At 37.2% G+C, this 24,554-nt stretch overlaps 1 protein-coding gene across 3 annotated transcripts; it reads left to right on the forward strand.

Moving 5' to 3' along the window:
- The first annotated feature begins 438 nt into the window (after positions 1-438).
- On the forward strand, positions 439-23,401 carry LOC113099081 (nectin-2-like). Of its 3 annotated transcripts, XM_026264157.1 has the most exons (9): positions 440-634; positions 746-1,024; positions 7,523-7,629; positions 7,798-8,050; positions 9,073-9,369; positions 9,576-9,693; positions 12,154-12,302; positions 18,498-18,624; positions 18,722-18,954. In XM_026264157.1, exons 2-8 carry the CDS (start codon positions 982-984, stop codon positions 18,593-18,595), a joined length of 1,065 nt encoding a protein of 354 aa, XP_026119942.1. In that variant the 5' UTR covers positions 440-634; positions 746-981; the 3' UTR covers positions 18,596-18,624; positions 18,722-18,954. The 3 variants fall into 3 exon arrangements, with proteins under 3 accessions (XP_026119943.1, XP_026119944.1, XP_026119942.1); XM_026264158.1 differs by lacking the exon at positions 18,722-18,954 and adding an exon at positions 22,985-23,401 and having other exon boundaries at positions 439-1,024; XM_026264159.1 differs by lacking the exons at positions 18,498-18,624; positions 18,722-18,954 and adding an exon at positions 22,985-23,401 and having other exon boundaries at positions 439-1,024.
- Positions 23,402-24,554: the final 1,153 nt, after the last annotated feature.

The raw sequence follows: 24,554 nt of genomic DNA on the forward strand, positions 1-24,554 counted from the left end.
CAGTATACTGTAACTTCTGAACTTAAGATCTGTCGGAAATGTAGATCTGTAGAACTCCAATGCAATGGGAAAAAATAGCTCTTTTCACAGATGATCTCCGGCTAGCTGTACATGTACCAGCAGAGAGAGCACTAGAGCTTCATTCGCCACTTGACAAACTGAAACTTGAAACTAGACTTGCCCAAAATATGTGGTTGAGGCTAGAAGAGATACATCAAAAACCGGAAGCTAACAATAAATGTAATTTCCTACCTATTAGATTTTTTATTAACGTGTAAACCTACCTCAACCCTAAAACTACCCCTTATAATAATGCATAAATAGTAATTATTGTTGTACAGTGAACAAAAAAATGACACTATGTAATGTGATGTGCAAATGCCCAGTAGTTTTTTTGCTGTAGCCTATGCCATGTACCCTTAACCAAAATATTTCTGGCACTCGTTACTTGCTCCTTTCCATCCAGGAACATCATGCTGACTGGAAACCAAACAAAAAGTTCAAAGAGGACAAAGTACAAATTCAGCAGTTTAGTTTAACTGAAACGTACTGAAGTGAGGAAGTCTGAAAAAAAAACACCTTCGGCTGTATTTTTATTCTTTTATTTCTTTTTTTCAGAACGGAGTATTTTTAGGTGGCTTTCACTCTTTCACACTTTCACACTCTAAATGAGTATCGCTTCATGTGAAAATCGCCAGCTGTGACTCACATCACATTTTTATGTGTTTTTTTTAATGTGTTTTAGACTCCGTCTATGGTTTTGACAGCTGATTGTAAGCCAACTGGGAAGGAATGCGCTGAATACAGCGACACACTTCAACATTAAGTTTCTGTGCTCGTCCATTAAAGGAAACCAGAGGAACCACACAACATTTTTTTTTTCATCTCCATCTGACTATTTTGGTATCTTTTTTGCGACTCTGAGCTGACAACAAAATTATTTTACAGTAGGTGGACTGTACACCCTTCTCTACGATAAACATGTCAGGACTGTTAAGTGCACTCATTCTCCTAATTATTCAAGGTAAGACAAATATTATATTGAGATAGTGAAAGGAATCATAAATAAGACAAATATGATGTTGAAATAATGAAAGGAATTATAAATTGTTACCGGTTATAGTTTTAATAACAAGACTCAACCAAAGCACTCATGATACAAATAATAAGAAGACAGAGATAGAAAGAGCAAATAGAGGCTACTAAAGGCAGTTCAACACTGCAAACATGAATACAAAGCTCCAGCAAGCCAGCAGTAAATCATCATATAGTTTATCAATATTTAGCAGTTTGTCACACTTTAATTCTTGTAATTAAGTTTATTTCCCATATTAATCACTTGACTTGATACTAGTAATCTATAACACATCATATTTTATTAAAACCATATTAATAGTAGGCCTATAAACAGTTAAAATATAGTATAAATGTTCTATATTAGTTGTTTATTAGTGTATAATTATAGAGCGGGGGTGAAATAGGTCGTAGGCTCTACTGGGTGAATTTTTCATTTTATTTTTATTTTTATAGTAACCATCATCATTTTCCCAGATAATGTATAGATTTTTAAGCATTCTATTATCAGCTTGAAAAAAAGTGCATTTAGCTGATGTAAATGGGGGAAAAAATTCTCCCCGGGGGAGTATGACCCTGCACCCCCCAAGCTTGGGCTAAGCCCCGAATGTTTACATCATCTGGCTCCGCCCCTGTTTACAGGGGAGAGTTGGGTAAGATTAACAAATTTTTACTAGTGTGGTCCTCAAGATAAGAGAAAATGGCGCAGAAGGACAATGCTTGTATCCTATCCTAATGAAAGTGTTCCTATCATTTTAAATGGTCAGAATGTTTAAATGAAAAGGGTTCTAAAAGTAGAGCTTCTTATAAAAAAGTGTTCCCATGGCGCATTTTTCCCTGAGTTTGGGCAACAGCAATAGCAGCTTTTATGCGACCACTCACAAAATGTACACGCATTCTGGAGACCTGGAATTAATAGTAAATATAACCGAACAGTAAAAGTCGCGCACTCGATTTTGTAGCACTAGATTATTAATAAATAAATCAAATGTCTTTTCCCCCGACACATTCATAATCACTTTGACGGTGCTTTGAGACAATTGGCTTATGCGCAAGCTTGAGTGCGGAATGCCTATATTAAAGTATGTTTAATAGATTATTATATTAAGTTAATCAATTTAATATAAAGTGCGGCTAGTTGACTATAAAAGTCTTTAACCCGATCTCACGGAAATTCGTATGAATTTTACGAGGTGGCTTATTCGTACATATTCGTACGACCACACTTGTACAAATTCATACGATTTTTGCCAAGTCGTACATATTTAACGAGTTGCACCATTCGTATTAATTTGTACGAATGACTTACACCTAACCCCGCCCCTAAACCTAACCGACATAGGGGTTTAGACAAATCATATAAAATCGTACAAGTGAGGTCATACAAATTCGTACGATAAAGCCACCTTGTAAAATATATATGAATTGGCGTGAGATAGTGTTGAAATATTTAGTAGAGGGCAGGCCTATTTAGCACAAGTAAGCATTCCATTTTTTAAATAAAATGCTACAATGACATTACGAAAAGAGCAACAGCTGGAAATCAAAAAGTTATGCATGCGTAAGGAGTCAAATGTTTTATTACCCTAATTAGATTGAATTAATTGTTGATCTTGTTTTCCCTTTAATACATACATTCAGCAAGATATTTTTTTATTACTTTATCAACCCTGGCAAAAATTGGTGGGGACATGTCCCGCCTTTCCCACCTGCAAATTACGCCTATGAGGGTGCTTGATAATACAAGTTATACAGTTACAAATATACAATTAAAAGAGAAGACAGGTCTGTAATGTCAGACTTTAGATGTTTTGATAAGAATGGGCTCTCCCTCACTCTCTGAGCCTGCTTCTGCCTCATCTTCAATTGAAGTAGGGGAGAGTGGGGTAAGTTGAGCCACCCCCTTTTCTTGACAGCTGTACGCCTTTACTGTCGTGTGACCATTTATTTTGGAACCACCCATCATTTCTGCCAGACTGTGATAAGGAGAAACACATGGGAGGATCAGAAGGCAATCATTTACTTTAAAAACTGTTTTTGACTTCTCAAAGATGTTCTGTTTTTGGCTTCTTATAACAGATATTATGGTTTTTACATCAAAGCAAATTTATCCAGGTTTAAAAATATTTATGATACATATAGGTGACCGATACCTGATCCTAGAAAATGGCAGTATCGGAGTATTTTTATATATTTTTTTTTTGATTGTGCCAATTATTCTGTTACCTCTAAAGCCATACAATAGCTTAATGCAGCGGTTCTCAATTTCAGTCCTCGCACCCCCCTGCTTTGCATATTTTGTACGTTTCTCTTATCGCTTTAGACTTTTGTTCTATTTGAACATAAGTGCCCTGTGAAGTGGACATCACAGGATATTCTGTCATGATTCCGAACTGAACATATATGTTCCATTCAAAGTGCATTGAAGTGTGAGAGATGTGAATTTAAATTGTATTTATTTACAGAGGTATATGATGTCAAACTTTTCCATGTGTGAAGACTCTGCGGAGCACAGATCAGAGTAGTGAGCATGTCAATGGGAACACAGCTGCTGTGTCTCAGTCAGCCTTTCAGCCTTTAAACCCTGTCCGCGTTCGGTTACGACAGTCAGTTCAGTAAGCTCTCTCCAAGATCGTTCTGTGTTCTCATTATTATACTTGATTTGTAAATACATGTCTATGAATTTGTAAGAAGGACTTTAAATTCTTACCGTTGTTTAATGTTGTTTTGTGACTAGCTACCAAGTGTCTGTGAGAACAAAACATGAATGTAGAAAAAAAGATGATGTGTCGTAGATTATTGAGTGTTGAGTGTAACGTGTTACTAAGAAACGCGTTACTGTAATTAAATTTCTTATCCACTTAAAAAGAAATTAAGGGATTACTGCTCATTTTTAGGAAATTTAATTACAGTTACTTATAAAGTACTTGCGTTAAATACAGTAAATAATTTCAACAGTTCTAAAATCAATATTAAATTTGAAATCTAAATGTATTGTCTAAAAATACAATTGAATGCAGCATCTTTAACCCTCTGCGTGCCAGCGCATTCACTTTCCTGATTCACAGAGAAACCTTAAATACTCAGATCCAGATAATACTAAAATCATTTGTGTACACTGACAATAACAACAAAACATTCTGCTTTGACAAAATAAAATAAAAACAAAAAACAAACGGTGCACTTTCTGACATCTAGGTATAGTTTTTATAATTAGATAATATATATATATATAATACAAATAACACATGATTCTGTTGAATGAATGTAATGGCCATTTCTGTAATGTATTCTTACCTACATTAGTTAAAATGTATTTTTTACATAAACATATTTTATAAGCTGGGCTTTTCTTTCCAAACTGAAATGTGTTGTTTCACTTTTTTAACTTTGTTCTTAAGCTTTTTTGTTATTCAGATATGTTGTTATTCATAGTATTTCTATTCGTTAACCAAAGAAGGTTAATTTTTTAAATGAAAATTTTTAAGTAGTGCAGTTGTTTAAAAGTTAAAAGCTAACTATTATATATTTGACTCCAAAAAAAAAAAAAAGTTTAATTTCTATAAGTTTTTTTTTTTTTTTTTTTTTTTTTTATTAAATCAATTAAAGTGTGACAAACTGCTAAATATTATTTATCTGTTGGCTTGCTGGAGCTTTAAATTCTTGAAAAAGACAATACAAAAACAAAAACAAACTACCAAATGACTAATTCAGCTAATCTACTCCAGAGAGCGGCACACAGATTGTGAGTGATGCTACGGAACGGCGGGAAAACACAGAGCAGATTCACAGAATAAACAGATCTTTAGCAGAGGGGTAACAGAACGCTTTGAGCCCAGGTAAGGGTGGGGGGGGGGTGTAGAGAGGGGCACCTTAGGCGATGAAGGTAAAGGGGCAGTGGCTCTGTGCACGGCCCTGGGTAAGTTGACCCTAGTCAAGTCAGCACCATCTGTGTGTGTATATCTTACCCACTGACCTGACTCGGGTCAACTTATCCCAAACCCATCAGATGTTGAGTCTGGTTGCTGATGGGGTTGTTGAACTCTTCAGAACTGGTTCAGTAAAATAACTGCTCATCTAGAAGTGTTAAACCGTGTGAACATCCAGCTCTTTTTTGCTGATTTCACAACATGTGATTTTTTTCACTTTTAGCTTCAGTAGAGCACAGCTTCCTCTTCTGTTCAGGTGTGTTGTTTTCAACAGAAATAAACTGAATCATAAGATGATCAGAGTCTAGAGAAGTTGTGAATGTCTTAAAGCAGTGTTTTACGAAGGAGTCAGAGGCATGCGGATCCAGTCGCAGGTTTTTATTAGACAGAATGACAAAAGCAATGTCAAAACACAGGGCTTAGGCTGAGGCAGAAACAATATATAGGCTAGGGTCGAGGCAGGCAGAGAATGTTCATAAATGGGGTACACAGACCCTGGGTAGTAACCGGAACCTAAGAGAGGGTGGAGCAGACAGAGTGGATGTCCCCCAGGGTGGACCGAACTGGCCAGGACAGCATGCTTGGGACTGGAGCCTGGAAGAAGCAGAGACAGACAGAGACTGAGGATTCAACAGTATGAGAGGTGCTAGTGTCCAAGTGATGATATGGTCACATCTGGTGGTTGATGGGTGGAATGATCCTGGGCCGGATCATTACACAGCGTTTGATCTGCTCATGAGATCCTGAGAGTGTTTGGCTCTGCTCTCTCCTCTAACTGTCTTCAGATCGTTTCTTCTTCAGTTCTTATCAAATGTCTCAGTTGTGTCTCCTCTCAGACTGATTTCAGAGTTTCACGAGTGTCTTTATGGAGCAAGAACAGATCACCTGCTAGAACTGTGTGTAGAAAAGTCTTCTTCAATATACAAATATGATTTCCTAGGTTCATAACGAGATCTCTGGTGTTTGATTGTAGACTTTGCTTGGCAAATCTTAGCATAATAACTTAAAAAAACATTGTGTCTAATAAAGTGTCTCCTGGTGGATGAACAGTCAAAAGAAACATATTCATTGATGATAATATTCATTCATTCATTCATTCATTCATTCAGACCAGTCACACTGTTCAGGGCCTTTGTTTTTTGTTTTGTTTTATGTGAATTATAATCTTATAAAAATCATAAAACAGATAGTTTGGGAAGAATGATAATATTGCACATCAATATTAATCATTCTCATACTCTAAAATAAAAAAAATAAATTTCCATTGGCAAAAGATTATCGATCTAAATCCTAAAATATAATTAAAAAAAATATATTTTGCATTTATCATAATTTTCCAAAAATGCAATGTTATGATTCCATAAAGAATAGGCAGTGCATTAATAAAAATAGTAAACAAATAACAGTTGAATAGTAAAAAAAAAAAAACTAATACCCAGGAAAAAGTACTTAGATTAACAATAATGTACAGTTACAAATGATATAAAGCTCTATAGGTTGTTCTCACAACCCTCATACACAAATGAAAATAAAATACATAAAGTTAGTATTCCTCCAGTCGGCGCTCGGCATAATATAATAAAGCATAAAGAAAACTTTATTCATGAGGGGAGGCAGACACATAAATAACTAAACCGTTTTTTTTTTTTTTAATCTAGAGCATTTATCATTCAGGATAACAATAAACTCATTAGAGGAAAAATCACGTTATATTTGAAACAGTAAGTGTAAAAAAAAAAACTAGATGCAGTATGTACAGTTTGATACAAGGGTCTGTAGCCTATGTGTAACCCTTTATAGCCTTTTTCATTTGCCAGAAATATGCCATCTATGCTGACTGAGGTGATTTGTATCTCTCATGTGCATTCAGTTTATTATTACATCTCTCTATCTTCTACCCCCTTCCCTCCTTTCCATTCACACACTGTGCTGCTGTATGTTGAGGTGAGAAGTTGCACAGATTCTTATTGAAATGAGTTTATTTCAACAGCAAAAATTCAGTAAAAAACTGTAAATGATGGGGAGGAATGGAATCAGAAAATGTTGTGAGGCAGTTGTAAGTCTGCATGAGCACCAAGACTCTGACATACACAGTGCTCCCATGACAGTGTCCCAACTGTTTTGTGTGGAATTGTATTTCTTTACCACTTTATACCCCGACTGACGTGCCCACACACACACACACTCATGTACTCATCATGTACTCATGGTGGATGATTGCTTCTTGCAGAGAGCAAGCTGAATGTTTTTTTTTTCTATATAGATATTTTCACACACTTGCATGCACACATTCACATTTAGGTTCACACTCTCTCACACCACAGCCGAGATCAAAAACATTGGCCTACTTGCTTTTTTTGTAACCTCACTTATCATTCCTTATTTCACCATTTCTGAACTCCTGGACTGTGCTGGCACTTGTTGAATTTCTCTCTGGCACGTTCAGCGAGGTGGTCGCGGGTCACCTGAATTTAGCGGTTGTTTCCTGTTCTTAGGGCTTTTTCTCATTTTCTTTCCAGGGTCGTTGGCTCAGCGCGTGAGGGTGGAGCCAGAAGTCGTGTCATATCCTGGTCAGACAGTGACACTGCGATGCCAGTTTCCGAACCCAGGCAAACTCCTTACTCAGGTCTGAAATCAGCTGTTTCCTGCCAGTCTAAACACAACGAATAAGAGTTTGTAGAAAGAACTTGTTCACTGGGTTGAAGTAAGAACTTTCTGAAAGCATTTGATGTGCTGTAAGCATCAGTTGGTGGTCATCTGAATTGATTTTTTATTTGTTTCTGTTGGCATGCAGGTGTCATGGATGTTTGAACAGACTAATGCAGATCGAACCAACATAGCAGTTTTCCATCCAAGTTTTGGAGCAAATTACCCAACGATATCCCCTTTATCAGGACGTGTCAGTTTTGTAACAGATCCACCATCTTTGGAGAACCCATCCATTAAGATCAGAGAAGTGAAGATGACCGATGAGGGCCGATATATTTGTGAATATGCCACCTACCCTTCTGGCAACGAACAGGGAGTCACTTCGCTGGTCCTGCTGGGTGAGTAAGAGTATGTGTTTGAGTGGGCAAGAGGAAAAGAAACAACAACTGCAATGACTAATCAATAAAATAGTTTAAAAAAAATTATCATAAACCTTATCATGAGTTTATTAAAATGTATATTTATTTACATAGCATTAGCAAAATGCTTGGTGTGCATTCATCAAACTATAAATATATTGTTAATATTATTTAGTATGCATATTGTTTGTTGAAGATATTTTTCTTCAATAAAATAAGGGGAAATTTAGCTTTTTTATTAATATTATTTTAGAAAATAAATAAAATAAAATTGACATTAGTTTTTCAGTAAAAACGGGGAAATTTTATTTTTTATATCCAGTTATAATTAATTGAAATATATGCATTCCCCAATAAAATACAAGGAAAAATAGATTTTTAAAATCCAAATTATTTTTAAATAATAATTTAACAATGAGGAGCATTAGGCATTTTTTTATCTTTATTTGCATTACTAATTGATAGACAGCATCATTTAATAAAAAAATACTGGGGGAAATGTCTCTTTTTACAATCAAATAATCAAAATAATCAAAAGCTTTTTTTTCAAGTGGGGGAGAGGACTGTAATGACAAGTGACAGTTTGGATTGATTATCAGTATATTTGTCTGTTTTATGGAGCATACTCGCTCTCATGTCTGTGTATGTTTGTGGACTTAAAGGGGGTTTATAAATGGTATTGTCAGATCAGTTGTGCTGCTGTTAATGCATGTGAAATGTGGCAGTAACCTTGGCTGGTCTCTCGCTCGCTTGCCTCCTCTCTCTCCCTGCTATTGATCTGGCTGTTTATCATGATGAGAGATCATCACTTCCCTGTCGTTCCCCGTCTCCCCTGATTTGATCCTTTCCCTCTCTTTGATGTCTTTCTCTGAGTGAAATGTGAGTACAATCTGAGTGCTAGCGTGTGGCAGGACAAGCAGAGCTGTGATCCTCTCATCTTCTCTTACCCTCCTTCATATTATAGCATCCAATTAAGGTCATACTCTCTCTCTTCCCAACAGCTAAACCGAAGAACATTGCTACATCTGTCACCGTTACCGCCGGGAAAACCCCAGTCATCGTGGCGCGCTGTGAATCATCCAATGGCTGTCCAGCAGCGAATATTTCTTGGTCCACGGCGCTTAACGGAAACGTGACGATGCCGATTGAGACGAAGAATCCAGATAATACGATCACCGTCCAGAGTGCCTACATGCTGGCTCCACATCCGTCGGATAATGGCAAAGACATCAACTGCACGGTGTCACACCGTACCATGACCCAACCTGAGACCTTCCCGATGAAACTTGTTGTTGAATGTAAGATTTCAACCAGACCATTAAATACACCAGAAACTACTGATCCAAAGGCTGTTACACTGTTGCTATAGCTGAGAACAGTTTTAGTGAGTCATGTCTCTATTGGTCCAGGCCAGTAATGCCAGACATTAGTAACGACCATTAAATCATTCTTAAAAGCTAGTTGTTCGATCCTTCGATTTATTCTGTCTTTTTCTCTCTGTCAGATCCTCCCCAGGTGAAGATTGTAGGGTATGATAACAACTGGTACAGGGGTCAGACAAATGCATATTTGACCTGTCAGGCAGACGGAAACCCTGTCCCCACCACTGTCACCTGGAAAACGTGAGCATTTCTTTTACTTTTCAGTTTTATATAGTCTCACCCTCGAAATGAATCGAACCAGACAAATTAAAGAGTCGATCAGGGCTGTGTTTGAAACACGAGAGCCGAATTCCTCAGGAAGTCATAAAACATTCTGTGCCACAAGTCCCAAGCAAGATGAGCAACCAACTTGTTCACACAACAGCTTTCAACATTAACACCACTAGAACAATTATTTACAATTTCAATTCGAAGGAGAGAAATTTAGTGTCAAATTTGTTGTTCGTAATGGAAATGCAACGCTGGACATCACATGTAAACCCATGAGAGTTAAATACTTCCATTGACTTCCCCCCACCTAGCGGTACCAGACTGAAATTCCTAAGGGGGGGAAGAAGGGCCTTTGAACCTCTGGTCTCCACAGAAATCTTTGGCAGGAGAATGGCAAAGAAACTGTATTTTCTACATATATATGGACCAGAATGAACTCAAAAAGACTTATAAATGAATCAGTCCATCGCTTCACTCCATATTCATTTATGTGTAACCCACACATTTGACTATCATGTTATAATCACTTATTGTGTATGTCTTTTAATAACTATGGGATAGCTTAAGGATACATAGTCATATCTAGTATCTACGTATCGAATCTGCTTGCTTGAATTAGTCCAGACAATCCTTTATTTGTTACATTTATCATATTCTGGTTATAGGAATCATGTCCAAAATTAGACCCTGCAAGAGCAGGAAGATTCGGACCACATGCTTGGTAAGATAAACATATGATTTATGATACCCCCTAGCCAAGACAATATCTGATTGGTCAAGACAACATTTGAGGTGTGGCCAACAGGCCAGTTTAAATACTCAGGACACCATAAAATCTTGCTTTTAGTCTCTAGTTATGCTTCTGCTACTAGTCATGCCAGCTTTTAGCCTTTAGCCATGCTCTTAGTCATCACGGTTCTCTGTTCTTTGAGCGCGGTTCCAGCGTGCTTCGGCCTGCCTGCTGCTACTTAGCCACGATGAGAAGAAACACAACTTAGTCTCGTCAAACTTTATTTCTTTTCTTTTCCGTTTGAGAGTGTCATGTTCTGAGTTTTGTAACGCCGTCTGACCTCGTCTGTGCGTTCAACTTCAACCAGCCACACAACTCCATCTTCAGCCAATGCCCAAACACGGGTTTCCCAAGACGTCACTTCAGCGACTGAACTTCCAGCCAATCAGCGACAACAAAGGGACACCTTCAGGCAATGTACATTTGTGCTGGTGTATCTAATATAATTTTAACCTCATTGAGGAACTCAATGCGAGGGTTAATTAAGTGATTGATGGTTGTTCATGTCTATGCAATTTAACGTATTGCTGTTAACTTGGGATTCCATATTTCCATTCTCTTAAACTCATCTTTCCCTAACTTTCGATCTTCCTGCAACTTTTGTGAATGTGTGTGTGTGTGCGTTTATGTGTTAGATTAGTTTATATATGTCTTAGATTTATCTAATAAAGCATTATTCATATTGAAAAGAGAAGTATCTTGTGTTTTGTGCTTACAAGTTAATGTCTTAAACTGCCGATCTTGTTACTGTGCTAATTGATAGTGTTTCACTATAGTTTGGATATTAATATCCAGCGCAGATTTGATGTTAAACGGCTAGTTCACTGAATCGCAGGGCGTCTCCGTGAACAGCCGTGAAACAGTGATTCTGTTCAAATTCCCTTTAAATTATTAAATGATTCCCTTTGAGCTAAATTGACCTGTTTCCCTTACAACTTAATAGGGCAAAATGTCCAGTCTTTGACTGCTTTATGCAGCGTTGTCCAATCCTGCTCCTTGAGACCCCTTTCCTGCAAAGTTTACCGTCAGAACAACTGCCCGCAAGTTTCTTGTGTTCCTGAAGACCTTTATTAACTGGTTCAGGTGTGTTCGCCGTTGTCCAGTGAAACACTGTAAAACATTGGCCCTCTAGCAGCAGGATTGGACACCTCTAGACTATGTAAAGAATCTTGGTTTCCAACAAAGTTTTGGCAGTGTCAAGAATTTGACAAAACTGTTGTGCAGTTTGAGAGCTCTTATGAAATTCAACTAGATGACTGGCACCAAAGTCTTGGCTTGGCCCACTTGAGATCATCTTGTACAGTGTGACAAACAACAAATTTAAAACACTAAATATCGTACAGGGTTTAAGGTAACGCCCACAAACCACCTATTCCATTCATGAACCCTCTGATGCACATTGCACACAAAAATGTAAAGCATGTTTTTAATCGGCCACCCTCTGTTCTTATTGGCTGGCTTTGATACATGTTTCAGATAAACCGGCCTTTAAAGGGCATGTAACACATAACGTAAGGTCAGTCAGACCTTAGTGGGCAGTTTATGGAAAGTATAAACTTAACGCTGATAGTCAATGGGTCTTTTAAGCTTCAATTCGATCAGAAACACTGTGCTAATATTGTCTGGACTTTGTCCCTCAGTTTGTCCGGACTGATGCCTGAAACAGTGCAGGTGCAGGAAAATCGGCTCGTTGTGCAGAAGGTGGATGACACCGTCAACACCACCTTCATCTGTGAGGTCAGAAACAGTCTGGGATACGGCAGAGATCAGATCTCCGTCTTCGTGAGAGGTGAGTCTGTCTGTATAGCATTCGATTACAGGTTCCTCTCACATTTCCACTGGGGTGAGTGTTACTTGTAGACATGAGCAGTAGTTGGAAAAATGAAACCGGATTTCAGACAAGCAAGGGGTTAAAGTTCAGACAAAATACCATATGGCAGTTTTTTGGCACTGTTCTTGTCTGTATGTGTTTTGTTCATTACTCTATTTGTCCTCAAGAACACCCCGCAGGCCCGTCGTTCCTCAGCCTTCAGCTGTTCCTCACTCGCTTTCTTGATCTAGAAAAACATGTGTAAATGCCACACAGTTCCTGTATAATTCTGCAGGATGCTTTTCTAAAGAGAGTAGCGTGTGTGTGATTGCAGATGTTGAGGTTGAGTTCTCTCACATTGGGTCAAACATTTGAGAGAAGTCATGTGTTTAAAAGAACAGGATTCATTTGAAATAGAAATCTTTTGTAGCACGTTTGATTAATTCAATGTATGGTTGCAGGATAAGTATAAGGTATTAAGCATTTTTTTTTTTTATAAATAAACAAATCGAATGAATATAGGCTGCATTTGAGTGAGTTACTGAACCCCTATCTCTGTCAGGTCTTTCATTTCTAGTGGGAAAATCTTGTGAAGTGAATAAAATATCCAATTACAACTACAACAACCACAACTATTGACTTTTCTCTTACTGGAGTTGTACTTGTGCAGGTGATGTAAAAAAGGAAAGTGAGTATTTGGACTAAAGCACTGTGAGGCAAGGGAGGGGAAGACTTCAAATGTTTCTAAGCTTAAAACGCATTTTTGCCCCTTTTGTGTTGTTTTATTACTTACACAATTATTTATTTAAAGTATAAAACATTGTTATTTACAACCTACAGCGTGGGTATAATTTTAGGGGGACCACCCCCGAAAGGTTATCCTCCATTTTACATCTGTGGAAATCCTGGGGGGGATGGGGAAGGACAAGACCCCCCCCCCCTTACCTTACAATGGCAAAATATTATCGATCTAAATCATTAATGAGGATTATTTTAGAGAAGATAATACATATTTCTTATTTATTTTACATTTATTATGATTTTCCAAAAATGCAATGTTATGATTCCATAAAGAAAAAAATAGGCAGTCCATTAATAACATTTGTAAACCGAGTAAACAAATGACAAATGAATATCAAATTTAAAAAAATAAGCTCTGTACATTGTGCTTTACTTAAAATTAAAATAGATTTCTTAAATTAAAATAAAATACATACAGTTAGTATTCCTCCAATCGGTGCTCAGCATAATGTAATAAAGCATGAAGAAAACTTTATTCATGAGGGGAGGCAGACACATAAATAACTAAACCGTTTTTTAATAATCTAGAGCATTTATCATTCAGGATAACAATAAACTCATTAGAGGATGATCATAGATGACAAAAATCATGTATATATGAAACAGTAAGTGTAAAGGCAGATGCAGTTGTTGTGGTCAGAAAAGAGTTTGTGAGAAACAGAGTCACAGAGAGCTTGATCATCGTTCTGAGCTGAAACACACCGTCATCTCAGATTCCTGTCAGACAAAAGAGAAAACAAGCCTGATAAATGACAATCTGCTGCAAATTCATCATGAGATCTGATGATGCACTGGACTTGAACATCATTCAGAAACAATCAGCACATAAAATATTATGGGATATGAATCAGCTGTTATATCAGCTAAAAAGAGACTCCTTAGAGTGAATATGTCCATCGATCTACACACAGAGATCAGCTCAATAAACAGAAGAAGATTGCACAGTCAGAGAGTAAGTTGTTTGTTTAATAAATACATATTAAATAACTAACATATTTTGTGTAAAAACCCTTAAGAAAACTGTTATAACAATTGTGTGACTCACCAGAGACAGTAACATTGAATCTCTGGTTAACGGTGCGTCTGCTGCTGCTGATCTTAACTTCATAAAGTCCAGAGTCTGTGCTTCTGCTGTTTGTGACGCTCAGAGATCCAGTCTGATGATCCAGCTTCACTCTGTTTTTGAAACTCTCGTCAAGAGCATTATATATAGAGATCATACTGTGCGATCTACTGAGTTTAGCTTTGAGCAAGTTGTTTGGTTTAAAGGTTATGGTCCACGATATCTGATCAGCTCTCTGTGTTTCATTAAGACCAGAGTTTAGAGTGATTGAATCTCCCTCCATCACTGACACTGACCTCGCTTCATCTGGATCACCAAACACAGCTGAAGAACAAACAGAAGGAGATGAAAACTAGTGAATCACTAAAGTAAACAGTCTTTGGCTGTTAGATATGCACTTTAAATCTCTGGTTCTGACACCCAATAAACTGTATGAATCAAGAGAGTTCAAATCTGCGCTGTGATATGAGACACATAAAAGTCAAGACAAAATCATGCAGCTATGGACAGGGGTGTTTATGAGAAAATATTATTGACCTATTGACCAAAATCAGGATTACGTATTCCAGAAAGCCACATAATGAACGCCAATATCAGCTCTGCTGTACCTGAACATGTGTGACAGAGCTGAGTGATGTCCAGATGTTGAGTCTGGTTGCTGATGGGATTGTTGAGCACACAGCTGTAGCTGTTTTTATCCTGATATTCCACCTCCAGAGGTAGAGAGAGACTGATGCTGAGATCAGACACACTGATGCTGGACAATAAACTGTTTCCTTTGTACCAGGAGAGAGTCACATGACCCACATTCACCACTGAACACACCAATGAACAATTCTGCTCTGAGGATGAGGAGGATGAAGAACAGTTTGAAGAGTCTCTGCTGATGACAGGAACAGGCAGACGAGCTGAAAACATCAGAGAATACATTAAATCAAGAGCAAGTAACTGTAATCAAGAGGCTGTTATGTTTGTCAATGTGTTTAATGCTGATACCGTTAGTCTTCATTTCTCAAGACTTATAATAGATTCAAATTTTTTCAAATTACACTGTCAGAGAGGAAAATGTCATGCAAAATGAAAAAAAAAAAAAAAACGCACCGCATGTAGGACATCTTGAAAGATTGCTTACCGGACGTGCACATTCTATACACACATGCAGATGGAGCTCTGTGGCGTGGCAGGAATTTGAACAGCCTCATAAGTCATAGCTGGGCGCCGCGGACAGACGCCGAATGGCACTGCCAGTGTTCACACAGTCATAGAAAACAATGTGTTCGAATTTTAAAGACGTGGCGTTAGGCGATGTGGCGCTGCACTTTTCGCACTGTGTGTGACCCGTTTAATGCTAAAAACAGCCAAATCTATTAGTTACAAAGTTCATAAACCTGTTTCTTTTTTTGCCAAGAACCAGACATGGGTGTCATGTTGGTTAATATAATACGTTTAATGGGACTGAATTTATGGTCTGTATTTAATGTGATTACAATTTTATTATAACATTAGAAATTAGCCAATATAACGTTTCCTTCCCAAAGTTATTCAAACTGCAAATAAATTATGTACAGGCATGACATTATCACTAACTTTGATCTATCGCATTCTCAAAAAAAAAAAAAAAAGGGAAAACAAAGTTTTTTTTATAATTACTGAAGCTGTCTACACTGCGAAATAAATCCCTTACTTACATTGTACTTACATCTGCACTTTTTTGTTTATGATGAAAGAATTCACAGAATTCAGTCATCGAATGTGGGCACATTCATCAAAGCTGATGAGTTTCAGCGATGACTCATCTGAACGCCTCTGATTGGCCATTGTATTCCTAAGCGCAACAGAATTGTATACGATTGGTTATAATACGCAGCAATGTTAAAAAAAAAATCCTCAAATGACAAATGAAATACAGTGCAACATGAGCGAATCTTGATTTAATACCATAGTCGAACACGATTTTTCTCATTTACACATTGTTAGCAAAAGACGTAATAGATTTAATTTGTTTGTGCAGTGGCATTTTTGTCCAATTAAGTGGCATTTTTGCCCCAAGACCCCTGGCCTTACACATGCTCCGTCTATGACTATAACTGTTACTTACCATAGACAGTAACATTGAATATGTATCTGATCTCTCTGCTTCCGCTGATGATGCTTACTGTAAAAACTCCAGAGTCTGTGTTTGTGATGTTTGTGATGGTCAGGGATCCAGTCTGATGATCCAGCTTCAGTCTGTCTCTGAATCTCCCATCATCGCCATCATACAAAAGGATCATACTGGACTTAATACTGAGTTCAGCTATGAGTAAGTTGTTATGTCCAAACTTCCACTCGATCTCATCATCTGTCTGTATTTCAGTAAGACCAGAGTTTAGAGTGACCGAATCTTCCTCTGTCACAAACACTGACCTCACTTCATCTGAATCGCCAAACACACCTGAAGAACAAACACAAGATTCTGTAAACTGTATGAAAATTACAATTGAAATCAATTTCCAAAGCACACAAACGATTAACTATTGCATCTCTGTAGTGATTCTAAATGAAACCCATTAACTGTTGAAGTTGATTTGAGCTCCACACAACATCATACAGTGAAAACACCTTTACTTGAGATGAGAATCATGTCACAGTGAAATTAAAGCTGATGCTGTTTGAGCTTCAGTGTTTTTTATAGAGCCACCATATAGAAAAACAAACTGTGAATCTTTCACAGAAACAACTGAAGCCATAAAAACACATAAAAAAAAACTCACCAACCAGACTCCACAAACACAAATAGAACAAAATGAATTTGATTGCCATTTTCCACATCGTTTCTCGAAAGGAACCCATAAAATGTCTGAAACACGACTGGACTGTGATATTTATCTGGTTGTGTGTGAATCCTCCCCCAAACTCCATCACCGTATACTCTCAGACGTCCATCCTCTTTGACATTAAAATCGACAAGCTTTTGCTGATCTTACATTTTCAAATTCAAAACCAGGAATAGGCAAAATCCAGGCAATCAGCAAACAGGTTGTCTGAAGCAGTTTAAGTCAAAACCATTGGAAATTCAGAAGAAATAAACAGGCTTGGTAATCTGTTTCTGTCCACAGTGTTTTCAAGTGCTTTCCAAAAGTCTGAAAATACTTAAATCATCTTATGTGCATGTGTAAAATGTAATAAAACCTTGCAGAGGCTATCTGTAACCTAGGTCACACTAATGCATTGTCCAATATGCAAATCATGTTTTGCTATATATTTTGTTACTGGTGGTGGTTTCTTTCCAATTTGCTCTTCTAGCCGGCTTCAGTATATTCTAAATATCCTGCAATTTGCATATTGTTAATGTAACATCATCTATCACAGCACTTCTTCTTCACAGTCTCTATGTGTTTCTGTATTTTCCTTATGACAGGCAGACAGACTGAGAAACATGAGAGAATGGAAGATGAATGGAAATATTCAAGCATTCAAATATTCAAAATTAGTCAAAAATAGAGCATGTAAAGGAAATTAATTAATTAATTAATTAATCACAGACTAACATTTATTTTCCTTGCACTACAATAATGTTTTTGAAACTGAATGTCCCCAACACTTGGGCCAAAGTGAGTGTTTTGCAATAAATAAAGAGGAAACAGTACTAGACAGCTGTCTAGATTTGTTTATATATTTAACCTCATGACTTGAGTAGCAAGCTTAAGTATCTTTTATCTAGTAACAGAAGAAGGCCTGACGAGAGCATTAATAGTCCAGTCTGGAGAGAACAGGAGTGTGGATAGATTGGAGTTGTGTGGCCTGTTCCAATAGGACTGACCTGCTTGTCCTAATGTTGTATAAGGAAAATCTGCATGACTGGACAGTTTCAGCAATGTGGTCTGTGAAGGTTAACTGACCATCGATCAATATTCCAAGGTTCCTAGCTAGGTTCCATCCTAGTAATAACATGTAGATTGAAAAGAGAAGTGGTCCAAGCACTGAGCCCTGAGGAACACCAGTAGCTAGATGTTGTGACTTAGACACCGCAAATCTTCAAAACATCCTGAATGTCATACCTGAGAAGACTTGAACCATTGGAATGCATAACTTTTTTTGCCAGTCTCATAGCTTCAATAACCAAAAGCAGGGCCGTCTCGGTTAAGTGGCAATTTTTGAAACCAGATTGGTTGTTGTCTGGAAGGTTGTTCTGCGAGAGAAAGCTAGAGACTTGGATGAACATGACTCAACATCACTTAACTCTGCCACACATGTTCAGATAGGAGAGCACTTTATATATTAGCATTTATTGACAGAGCTGATCTGAGTTTGGTCTTTTTATTCCTCAGATTCTGTCCACTCTTGTGGTTCTACTGAAGCTGTGATCCGACTGGTCCTCTCTGCCCTGGTGGGCGTGGCTACTGTCCTTCTTTTGGTTTATGACTGAACAAGATCAAGCACATATTCACACATCAGGTACATGATTGATGTAATTTCTCACAAACTACATAATAATTTAAAAATATTTGTGAGATTTATTAATTTATGACTTGATATGTTCATCTTTTTTCAGAATGATTTGGAATCTATAGCAGAACGCTGAACTTAAAAGGACTTTAGTTTTGTTTTTTCATAATAAATACTGATGATTATGTCAGCTTGTGCTCTCTATTTCAGATTTTTTAAATGTATTTATTTGAAAGGTATCAGTGCAGTTTTCCCTCAGACAACCAATTCTCACTTTACTTAGGTCCCTTTGTTACATGTATTTGCTTGCCTTTATCAATAAAGTAATCTCAGTCTTAAGAGTCTATGTGCAATTTGTATTTGGATTCATTGTTACTTCAGCTTGCTATTCAAATCACAAGGTTAAATATATACACAAACCTAGACAGCTGTCTAGTTCTGTTTCCTTATTTGCTATTACAACACAGTATCTTTGGCCCAAGTGTTGGGGACATTTTGTTTTCAATAGCACATAAATATAATGCTAGAAAAAAGGAATGTTAGTAATAATTAAAAATACCCTCACGTGCTCTACATTTGATCAGTCATGGTTCCTCTCAGTGTTTCTTCTTCGCCTGCCTAAATATCTTCATTCATCCACATTTATCTCTATTCTTTCATGTTTTCCACCTCGTCTGCCTGTCATCAGGAAAAAAACAGAAAAGTGTAGAGATTTTGAAGTAGGATAAGACATGCTGTGACAGACCATGTTATATTAAAGAAATGCATATTGAATAATATTTATACAATATAAAGTTTACAATGCTAAACGCACGCTGAATTTGCATTTACTTAACAGGAAGGCTTGGCCTGCTGAATTCAGTATCAGATGCGTATATAATTTCTTAGCATACTACAGCAGCCCTCGTGTGAAACCCTCATCGTGTTAAGCACACACCCCTTGTCTGACTGAGATGGGTGGGGTAGTGGTATGCTCATCTTCAGTGAGTGGATATTTAATCCTTAACATTCTTTTTGTGATAATAGCTCCTTTGAATCACCCAATTAAAAGACAGTTGATTATTGTCCCCCAGGTCAGCTAATTAAGTTCTTGGAGTAGTTAGATGTGTTACTCTCATTCTTCCCTGAGAATGGTGCTTCTCTCATAGTACTTCAAGACTTGATACACTTTGAAAAACCTCAGGCAGCTTACTTCCACATTCTGCTTGCTTTGCTTGACCTCTGACTTTGTTGCAACCTGGAATTGAAATGCTGGTTTCGTCTGGTCAGAGGAGAACTGGCCCCCCAACTGAGCCTGGATTCTCCCAAGGTTTTTTTTCTCCATTCTGTCACCGATGGAGTTTTGGTTCCTTGCCGCTGTCGCCTTTTGGCTTGCTTAGTTGGGGTCACTTCATTTACAGCGATATCGTTGACTTGATTGCGAATTATTGCAAAGATACTATTTAAACTGAAATTAGATGATGACATCACTGAATTCAATGATGATTTTAACTGTCATTTTGCCTTATTGACACACTGTTTTCCTAATGAATGTTCTTCAGTTGCTTTGACGCAATCTTTTTTGTTTAAAGCGCTGTATAAATAAAAGGGACTTGACTCAAACAACTGCAGCAAATCATACATCAGGTAATCAATTGGTCAAGATGTCATCTACCTGCTAAGAGAACACAATTGGCTGCCACACTCCACACTCAAATTGCCACCATTGACGATGACCAGCCTGTCGAAACACTCTGGGTAAATGTGACCAAGATGATCCATGACGCAGCAGGAGAGTGCCTCATTGTGACTAAGCCAGGACGAAAATTCTTCAACAAACAGGTCTGGTGGTGGATCTACAAAATACAAGTAGTCACATAGGCGAAAAAGACATTTAAGTTGTAGCGTGTCTTGCGGGTGGCCGACGACTGGCTAGAGTACCAGTGACTAAAGTTGAAAGCCTAAAGACGCTTGCCATCGCTCTACCCTGGACTTTGGTTAAGTGATGAATATGAAAGAAGCCAACCACAGAGTCCTCTTCAACTCCCTACCATTTTGCAGTGCTGGAAAGCATACTTTGACTCAACAAGGAATTCTTTCATTCACCAATCACAAGTGCTCAGCCCTGCAGAGGTCGAGCTTGCTATAAAAAAGATGAAAAATGGAAAGGTCCCCAAACCTAATGACATTCCCGCTGAAGCGTGGAAGCTACTTGGACACCAAGGTGTTAAAGTCCTCACTTGACTTTTCCACAACATCATCGACAAGGGTGCCACAACCTCAGCATGGGCTGCCAGTGTTATAATCCTGATCTGGAAAGGCATAAGTGTCGGCGAATGCACCACTCACCGCCCAATCCTCCTGCTCTGCCACACCATGAAGATATACAAATGTGTAATCGACAACCGTCTCCAGAAGATCATCGCCATTAGTCCCAATCAGTGTGAATTTACATAAGGTGGATCCAGCTCCTCTATGCAAACACCACTAGCATTGTCCAATGGCCTGCCAGACTGTCCAAACCATTCCCAATCACTGTCGGTGTGCACCAGGGATCTGCCCTCTCCCCGCTTCTGTTCATCCTTTGCATGGACATGGCCACAGCAGATGTTCAACTGCATTAGCACTGGTCACCTCTTTTGACTGATGATATCTTCCAAGCTGACAAAACCCATTTTGGGCTTGAGCATTAACTGCAAGATTGGAACAAATGGCTGAATTTGTACAGACTGTGCATCAACATCAAGAAGACTAAGTTTGCACCTATGGAGGATAGATGCTAGAATGAAGAAGAAGAAGAAAATAATTGGTTAGAAATGAAAATGAAATTATACCTACAAAAAAGTAAAAGTAAGTGAAAAAGTTCTAAAGTAAGTGAATGAGCTTCATCATGTCTCTCACAAGCTATCATGGTTGCTTTATTTAGTGACACCTTGCAGTGAAATATATTTACCAGCCACTAATTTCTCAGTTTGGCTTCATATTTCACTGAGTTTGGACAAATCTGCTTACAGTCTCTGATTCTGCTTTAGATCTCGCTGACATTCATATTAAGTGAAGAAATCTTTCAACCACAAACTACTGACCACAACACATAAATGAGATTAATTCACGCAGAATGCATGTTTAGAATGAAAAACACAAGGGGGTGCTCAACATCACAAATGTAATAAAACATGGAGAGACTCTTGAATCTCAGACTGAGAAAACTTCATTAAGAAAGACAATCAAATACAGATGACAAATAGACAGCAGTAGTAAAGTGAGGTATGTGTGTCTTAACGGAGAGAAATATAAACAAATAAGTATTTCAAAATGAATTTAAAAAAAACTGACACTGAAAAATGAAGAGAGATTTTATGTTCAGAATTTGTTGCTTTTTGGTCACAAAAAATCTATAAGGTGGATAAATGGACATCGATTCCAGCTGATGAATATGTAAAGCAATTCCAAATAAATGAAGATTAATAAATGATTAAAATATTTATGAGAAGTCACAGGGATTTTTGAAAAATTTAGTAAATTTGAACTAATTACTTATTTTAATATGCTGAATAATTTTAGAAATAGTTAAAGAGATAGATTTTTATATAAACCAATATCTAAATTAAAAAGAAAGACTGTCAAACTAAATCTAATGCTCTTGGGTATTTGGGCTTCATATTAATATTATTTTGACATGAATTCAAACTTGCTCTGACAATAAAATCAATTATTTCTGAATGAGAGTAGTATCATTTTTAGTGCCTTTTCAGCATCTGAGGCTATATTCATGGAAAAAAAACTCAATTACATTAATTCAAATATCACATGAATATGACTAAAACCAAGCAAACAAACAAACACAGAATTAAATTAGCATATGATAAAAAATTCTAAACCATTTACAAGCAAATTCTTACTGAATAAGACCTTAACTGAACAAATATGAATCAATTTCATAAAAGAGATTTTCACTTGCAATAAAAGTGGGACAGTCTTCTGTATGAGAATATTAGTGAATGTTAAACCTTTCTGACTAATTTAACTAGTATTTTATTGCATGCTACCAGAACAGAAGCAACTGAAATCATAAAAACACATTTCAAACTCCAGACCAGGGAAACATTCACAGACTGAGATGACATGCTTCCAGTGTTATTAACTACATCTTTCAAACCAAGTATGCAGACTTACAGCTGCGTCATGCATGTAGTATAGTCTGAGGCAGCGACAAACTTGTCGAAATATTCCCAAACTTGTTAACTTAAATATCTTAATTCTCAAATTTGGGTAAATGCATTTGGCACCTTAATAGATCATGTTAGTTCATTTATAATAGCGATGTAGACTAATGTAATCTATCAACTACGCATAAAACCCGTCTTTCTTTGCTTCTCTGTTTCCAAAGTAACTAGAAATTACACAAGCTTCAGGCTGGATCCAGCCTTTATGAAGATCTGAGATGACCTGAGAAATGATGCCAATCCTGCCGAGGACCTCAGATGACGACAAACCTGAACCAACATACAAAACTACCAAATTTAGCTGTAAGTGAGACTGAAATGTATAATCATTTCTGGCAGGGTTTGACATGAACAGACTTGGCTTACATTAACTTACCCAAGAGTGAAGAAAAGTACCCCGCCAAATTGACAATGTTACCCACTACAGCTGATTTTAATTGTGTGTTTATTTCAAACCCTGGTAACTGGTTTTTACTGTATATTTTTGCAATATGGACATCACTTTGACATAATCAACACTGATAAGCTACTCATAAATATAATGTAGAAACTTTAATTTTCCGTGAAGCTTCTATGCAGTGATTTGCACCCTGAAAATACTAATAAACATAAATTGAAAAACGTGAATTTTTACTTAAGTACTTTATTTAAGGGTGTCATGTCATAAAATATGCATATAACTGATTTTGTTTTTAATGTGAAGTTAATAAAAACATCAATAAACATTAATAAGGCATTGATATTTGGTAAAATTCAGTTGCGATGTCGGTTGAGCAAAATTCATTGTCAACTCAACGTCTTGGTTGAGGTTGATATTTTATTGTTTTTAGGTTGTGTTGTAAAGCAACCAACGTTAAGTCACTGTCAAATACTGACGTCAACCCAATTTTCACACTCAACCAAAATGCAAGATCTGTCTACTGTAATGTTTGGGGTCCAACGTCAACCTGATGTTATCTGGTGCCTGTTGAGTTACATTACCAAAGACTATTTTTACTGACTTCAATCTAGCACAGGTTTAAGCACTCAAACTCTTCACAACTGGTTCAGGAATAAAATGACAGATGAGCTGATCTGTAGTAAAATGAAGTAAAACTGCCTGTTCATCTTAAATAACTGCACATCTTTAAGTGTTAATACATGTGACTGTCTGGCACTTAGCTTTTTTGGCTGATTATTTCACACATCGTCACTTTGAGCTCCAGTAGGGCGTCAACTTCTCGTAGATCCAAGGTGTCAGCTTCAGCAGAAACAAACTGACACATAACATGTGAAATGTGCAAAGACACTCTAAATGCTTACTTTGTTCAAAAAGTAGTCCGTACAGGAACTACAACTTTTTTTAAACTAGCAGAAGGACATTGCAAGCCTTTTACTGGTAAAATAACATAATAACAAGTCTTTCAACAGTTAAAATCGTATCATAAAAACAACACAGCATTACAAAATACCTGTTAAAAGCCATATTCTGAGTACAACATTAACTTTCTATAAAAATGAAGCTCAATCAACACGATTTGTATAATTTTGGTAAAAAAAAGAAAGAAAATGTTTTAAAGAAAATGAATGCTGGAATCAACATTAAATCACAAATTCTGTTGTTTGAGCTCATGTTCTATTAACTTAAGAATATTCCTGCAAAAAACTGCTTAATAAATACATCCTGAAAGTCTTTCTGAGATGAGCACACACATGAGGGTTGTCCCTCTTCTCAGAGACCTTTCCGCTTGTTTT

This window comes from Carassius auratus, unplaced genomic scaffold (genome assembly GCF_003368295.1).
Source record: "Carassius auratus strain Wakin unplaced genomic scaffold, ASM336829v1 scaf_tig00216860, whole genome shotgun sequence".
In the NCBI taxonomy this organism is placed as follows: Eukaryota; Metazoa; Chordata; class Actinopteri; order Cypriniformes; family Cyprinidae; genus Carassius; species Carassius auratus.

Excerpts from the sequence above, each read along its gene's own strand:
- LOC113099081 (XM_026264158.1), top strand. The coding sequence starts at position 982 with ATGTCAGGACTGTTAAGTGCACTCATTCTCCTAATTATTCAAG. Across the intron at positions 9,694-12,153 it reads ACCACTGTCACCTGGAAAAC|TTTGTCCGGACTGATGCCTG; the intron begins GTGAGCATTTCT and ends TTTGTCCCTCAG. Across the intron at positions 12,303-18,497 it reads GATCTCCGTCTTCGTGAGAG|ATTCTGTCCACTCTTGTGGT; the intron begins GTGAGTCTGTCT and ends TTTATTCCTCAG.